The sequence below is a fragment of the Echinops telfairi genome, unplaced genomic scaffold, assembly GCF_000313985.2.
Source record: "Echinops telfairi isolate 266 unplaced genomic scaffold, ASM31398v2 ScPeMD7_7458;HRSCAF=8496, whole genome shotgun sequence".
In the NCBI taxonomy this organism is placed as follows: domain Eukaryota; kingdom Metazoa; phylum Chordata; class Mammalia; order Afrosoricida; family Tenrecidae; genus Echinops; species Echinops telfairi.
In genome coordinates, this window is record NW_022111358.1 from 12677394 (window position 1) to 12683983 (window position 6590).

At 40.7% G+C, this 6590-nt stretch overlaps 1 protein-coding gene across 2 annotated transcripts in view; it reads right to left on the reverse strand.

The window, feature by feature from the left end:
* USP32 (ubiquitin specific peptidase 32) overlaps positions 1-6590 on the reverse strand; it is a 207356-nt gene that overhangs the window by 16341 nt on the left and 184425 nt on the right. For both annotated transcript variants that reach the window (XM_004706988.3, XM_045299563.1), the window contains exons 28-29: positions 5423-5509; positions 4465-4585 (exon numbers count right to left, since the gene is read on the reverse strand). In XM_004706988.3, coding sequence (XP_004707045.1) covers positions 4465-4585; positions 5423-5509 — 208 coding nt within the window. The remainder of the gene's footprint in view (positions 1-4464; positions 4586-5422; positions 5510-6590) is intronic.

Here is a 6590-nt window from a genome sequence, read left to right on the forward strand (position 1 = left end):
TTGGGTTAATGGGTTAATGTTGGACTTGTGGGCTTGGGCAGCATTGGGTTGGGATGTTTTCGTGATGCACATTTTCTTTGCATAAAACTCTCTTATACGTGAGTTGCTGTGGATTTGTTTCTCCAAAGTACCCAGACTAATACAGGGACCCAATCTGTACTTCCCCTCATTCACAATGATATGATTTTTTGTTCTTTGATGCCTGATACCTGATCCCATCAACACCTCATGATGACACAGGCTGGTGTGCTTTCTTCCATGTGGGCTTTGTTGCTTCTCAGCTAGATGGTCACTTGTTTATCTTCAAGCCTTTAAGACCCCAGATGCTTTCTTTATCACATTTGCTGATGTGCCCGCTTTGTCTTCAGCAATCAAGTTGGGAAGGTGAGCATCACGGAATGCCAGTTTAATAGAACAAAATGTTCTTGCCTTGCGGGAGTAGAGGCCCAATGTCTATCTGGTACCCTAATACTAAGCCTATCAATATATATACCGTATATACTCCAGTATAAGCCAAGTTTTCCAGCACATTTTTAATGCATTTTTGTGGTAAAATTAGGTGCCTCATCAGATATTTGGGTAGGCTTATACTCGGGTATATATGGTACATAGATCTATTTTCCCATCATCATATATAAATATATTTACATATGTACTTGTTTATATTTAGACTTCTATAAATGCCCCTTGCCTCCTAGTGCTTTCCTCTACTTCCTTTTACTTTCCTCTTGTCCCACTATCATGTTCAGCCTTCATTTGGGTTTCAGTAATTCCTCTTGGTTCCACTGCCCTTGATCAAGCACTACCAGGCCTCCTCCACCCTCCTCACTATTGATTTTAGATCACTTGTTGCTCCCTTGACCCTGGGTTTGTTAACTTCTACTTCATTTCCCCTGCCTGCCCCTCTCATATGTCCCCCTGGAACTGTTGTTTCTGTTTTTTCCCCTCCAGATTGTTTATCCCACTTATCTTATCTAGCTAAACCTGCAGAGATAATAATATGCACACAAAAACAAGACAGCAAAACAAAGCAACAGAAGAAAACAACAACAAAAAACCCAACAACCCCCCCAAAAGAAAAGTCTATAAATATTTCAAGTTCTGTTTGTTGACCTTTAGGAGTGTTTTCTGGTCGAGCCTGATGGGGTGCCACATCCTGACCCCAAAGTCTACTTTTGGTATTCCCTGGGGACTTTGTTGCTCTGTTCCCTTTGCTGTTCTGTTGCATGCCCATTAATGTTTTGCCTTGGTGTGGTGGGGTGAGATCAGGTGCAATACCCACACTGTGTCTCCAGTGTTGTCCCCGTAGCACTATGGGTCAGTGAGGGATGTTGTGTCTCATAGTAGGGCCGGCCTTATGGTCCTCTCTGTACATTGGCTGCTCTGAGCGGGAATATCATCCTCTGGGCTTGGTGGGCCAGGATGTGCCACTCTCTCTTCCTCCCCCTTCATTTGCTCCCATGTGCTCTGATTAGATATATCCCTCTCCCTGAGCTGTAGCTTCAGTGCTGTCCTCTGCAGGGAATTCTTCTGCCAGGGAGGAGGGCTGTCCATGTAGTTGGGATTGGGGCCGGCCCCTCACACCTCTCTACTGGTTCCCTGCGATTATCCACTTTTCTGATGTTTTCATATCCTATTGTTTCACTCTCAATGGACAGTTTTGCTGCATTTAGGAACCATGGTGCACTTCTTGATAACATTTTCAAAAGAAGACTAATCACAGGTAAGGTTACAACAGCTTCAACCCTTTAGAGACGAGAGGCTGGATGTACCTGCCCTGAGTTGAAGTAGACACTGTTGTAAAGCAAACTTTTTAGATAGATAGTACAGCACAGCAGATGTTTATCATGCGTATCAAGGCATATGTATTATAGGTTATAAATGTACAAAGGGTTTCAATATGTTCATGGAAAAATGAAGTTATAAGATAATGGCATTTCCCCAAGACCTTTCTGAGCTCCCTTTGTACTGAATTCCTGGGATGCCAATCACTCTGTAAAGAGATACTGAGATAACACGGTACAGCATGTGGTGAGCTGTTTTGTTTGCTTTGTCTTATTTTCCCACCAGGATTTATGAACTCTATTATAATCTTATACAACTGAGGATGCAATGTGTGATTGATGTTGCCTGAATGGACATTCTATGGTGCATGACTGTGTATGCAATTTTATATCTTGCTTTTTCAAAAACATAATGGAATTATCTTCTTCTGTACATCAGTACAAGCACCATCATCTTCAATGACTATAATAGTTTAGCCAATACATATATCAAGCTTTATTAAACCATTTCTCTAATATTGGGCAAACAAATTGTTTCAATTTTTCATTAGCCTAGAAATGTTATGATGAATATTGTCTGCACATTAAGTATTTTCCTAGGATGAATTCCAAGGAGGGGAATCTCTGGGGTTTCATTCTCATTTGAATCCCAGTGTGTCTCCTTTGTGTACGTGACTCACCGAGCACAAGCAGAAGCCACAAGGAGGGAGAGACAAATTACTCATGTGGCCTGCTCCCCAGGAAGGCAGGGTATCTTAGCAGTGCTTGGTTCCCATGGTATCTTAAGTGCATCACTGACACTGAAGTGGGCAAGATTGAACTGGTCACGTAGCAACTTCTTGTGTCCTCAGACTGAACACAGGTCATGTTGAAAACGGAGAGTAAGTTACAGACACAAATGATTTTTATATTTGACAGGAGTGTCTTGTCAAGTTAAGATTTTGTGCTGCCCGAGATCAGCTGCTAAAATTTCCCCTATTCCCAAGGGAGGCATAGTTGATGTTACTGAATCACCTTGCTATAAAAACTCACTCCCATCGAGTTAATTCCAACTCACAGTGGTGCTATAGAAAAGAGTTGAGGGTAAAGGGAGACATCAGGCAGTGTAAGAGATGAAAAAATAATAATAATTTATAAATTATCAAGGGTTCATGAGGGAGGGAGGGGAAAAATGAAGAGCTGATACCAAGGGCTCAAGTACAAAGAAAATGTTTTGAGAATGTTGATGGCAACAAATGTACAAATGTGCTTGACACAATGGATGTATGCACTGATTGTGATAAGAGTTGTATGAACCCTCAATAAAATAATTATATAAAAAAAGAAAAGAGTTGAACTGTTCCTTGTGTTTCTCAGACTATACATCTCCATGGACTAGACAGCCTCATTTTTCTCCAGAGGAAGGGCTGGTAAGGTTTGAACCGCTGACTTTGCTGATAGCATAATCCACTATGCCACTGGGGCTTCATTCACCTTGCAAAGTGATCTGCTGGAATACCAACTTCTCCTTAGCCTCCTTTAGATTCAGTCCAAGGATCTTTCGTTTGGCATCTATCCACAATTAATCTCTTCCTTAGCTAGTGAGAGCGGCCAGGAATATCAAGGTGAGGGGTCATACATCGGGACTGCAAGGTAATTCAGGGTCTTATTCCCTGTATTACTTCTTATTGGAGCGAGGATAGGTTAAAATAAAAAGTTGGAAAATTAACAAAGCTATTTTGACACAGTCACTGGCAGTTAAAGGAAGTTACTCCCACAATGGATGGTGTAGTTTACAGCACTGAGTAGGTAAGGCAGGGAAGTTGGTAGTTTCCTCACCCCTAAACCGCACAAAAAGACAGAAAGTCAACTGCTATCACTATGTTAGCTAAAAACGAAACAAAAAGCAAACCTACTATCCACTGAGTTGATTCTGACCCATAGCCATCCTCACGGTTAGCCGCTCAGTGTTGAACACATTGTGCAACCAGAGACGCTTAACTCAGCTAAAGGGAATGCTTGAAGAAACAGAGAAGGTAATTCCCAACAACCAAAAGCCTTAACGTACCCAAACCACTATAATTCCTCACGCAACTACATCTCTTTCATTCCATTGAATTTATTAGTCCATCTCTGCCCACTCTTCATATAGTATTTGGTTGATTTAACAACTGTTTGAGGCAAACATTTTTATAAGGAGTTACTATTCTTTTTGAGGTAATATTTTCAATATAAAAATTAACCTGGCCAGAGAATAGCAGTAGAAGAAACCTATTCTTTCATGGACAGACTTGAAACATTTCAGTCTTTTCTCTCATTTCTCTGGATCACTCTATCCACTAGGAGTAGCACTATAGCTCTTGGGTGCTTTTGAACAAAGTAGCTGTGGTCACCAAATGCTGTTGCTTCACTGGCAGATTTCCTGCTTGAGCCAGAGAATTGTATTAACATTTTAGTCACACCTACGATTTTGTTTCTCGATTCACTTCAAGGCCTAATACAATGAATCCTTGCAATGGGAAAACTGTAAAATCCAAGCAGTTATGTAAATATATTAATTTAAGTGAAACAGAGAATGCCAACGCACATTTTCCTGGGCTGGGTATATTTAAATTGTTTAAAACAGAAATAGCATGACACATTTAAATTGCAGTTTTTCATATATAAAACCCTCCATCTTGAGGTGGCCCTGCATACTCACCCTCTCCTGTGACGTCTGATAGCGGAGGTGAAGAGCAGTAGGATCCCAGTCTACAGCAATGTAGGCATTGCCGATGAAAGCTCTGTCTTCCCCGCAGTCAATTTTACAGCCTCTGCAAAATCTAAAGGGGGACAAAAAAAGATTCATTGGAAAAACAATTGTGAAAGGTTCCAGATTTTCTTTATCAAAAGCATACTCCTTTCTTGGGTTTCCCAAGTCTGATAGATGCCCAATATTAATAATTATTTATATTCCAGGGAACTATGTTTATCATTAATCAAATCTGTTTTTTCAAAGCACTCGTCAGCCATTTCTTAATTCACATGAAGGTATGATCGCTTATGGCCACTCCATGATAATGGGACTTAGGTGTTCAAGACAATGTAATGCTAAGGAAGCCCTAAATTCAGTGGTTAGTGCTCTGAGGCAGGCAATTTATCTGGTGTTATCAACGCTTATTTTCCTTGTTTAAAAGTGCAAAACAAATGAATGTACATAAAAATGTGTGGGGCTGAGGAGGTAGCTGGAATCCATGATAAAGCCATGTTTCCAGTGTATATTTTAGACTAGGTTTCTAAGTTTCTTCTTACATTTCTCTAAAGGCTGGCTTTTGTAATGTCAGGCATTTTCCTGATTTGAACAGACTCACAGCAAGGTCTGTATAGTCTACAGATTATATACTACTGGGCTAGAATTGCCAAACAGATTCATTTTCAAGGAGTTAAAGGTACAGAATAATAATTAGTGATCATAAACTATGAATTTAGTGTGAACAGGTGGGTTTATAAACCAGCTAAGTCTCAAGTAAAATCTAGCTACTGACCTCACAAGGAGGAACTTACACTGACTAAAATTTATTTCAAGCATCTTAGCATTCATAAGCCTTAAACCTGGAAATCAATTAAAAGGCACTTTATTTGAAGCTTCAATTTTTCCTTTTGCAAGAAGGTCACCTTACCTATACCACGGGCACCAAGCACAGGAATTTCCATCTTTCTGCACGACTCGTAGAGTGAATGGATACTGATAGCCCATACTGTCATCACTGAAACAGAGAGAACAGACACCAAATAGCGGAAGAGGTGTTTCTGGCTTTGAGTCATCCTAGAAAGGGACTTTTGTCATGGCAGTACGCTCAGGACGACTGTTCAAGGTGGCTTGTCTTAACCCATCATCTGAAGTCCTGTACCAACCATACTTTGGACACTCAAGTTATATCCCTGTTCATAGCAGGGTAAACATACTAGGCTGCCACAGGTCCCTAAAATGAATCCGGGTGGTTCACGCAAAATTTGTAAGATAAGCAAATCATGTAGTCATTCATTATTTACTTATTACGAAGTCAGGAGACTTAATTTACATTAAATGAGAATAATCAGACTCTTCCTGGACAAGAACATTGACCTTTCACAGAAGGCTGAAAGGTCATGATGGTCTTTTGAGAAGCTGGTTAGCTGTGTATATAGATGGCTTCCTTCATCAGAATACCTGATGTGGTACTTCCTAGGTAACTTCTTTCCCATGACTTAACTACTGAAAGCTACATATAACCTAAATGCCATCCTGGGAATGATTTCCTTTAATTTCCACAGAGGTTGTTATCAAGACAGCCTTGACAATAACTCAACAACCTCCCCAACTTATTTTTATAGGTTTATTTAAACACTAAACTTTGTCCCAATTGAAGCGATGCAAGGAGTATGGTGTAAGAGCAGTACACGTTAGTACTCATTTGGCGCACAGTAGTGGCAATTCTATGGCTGGCTAAAGGTAGTGAAACCATGATTAAGGACTCACTGTAACGGCCAAAAGTGAGTACCAGGTTGAAACAAGAGTCCCCTGTTTCTGTGCAACTCACAGAGTAAATGGATCTTGAGAGTCTGTACTGCCCAGTGTCAGACCCACAGCAGACACTGATAAAAGAAGAATCCAAATTCAGTGAACCCTCGCCACTTCGCGCTTCGACTTCCGCGGCTTCACTCTATCGTGGTTTTGGCGTAACAGCGCATGCTCTATTACTGCCACTGATTGGCTCATACTGTACACGCTTCTGTCTGCATCGCTACGTATCGGAGCTACGTATCAGATGCATTTTTGCTTTTGTACAGTGTACTGTAATTGTTTGC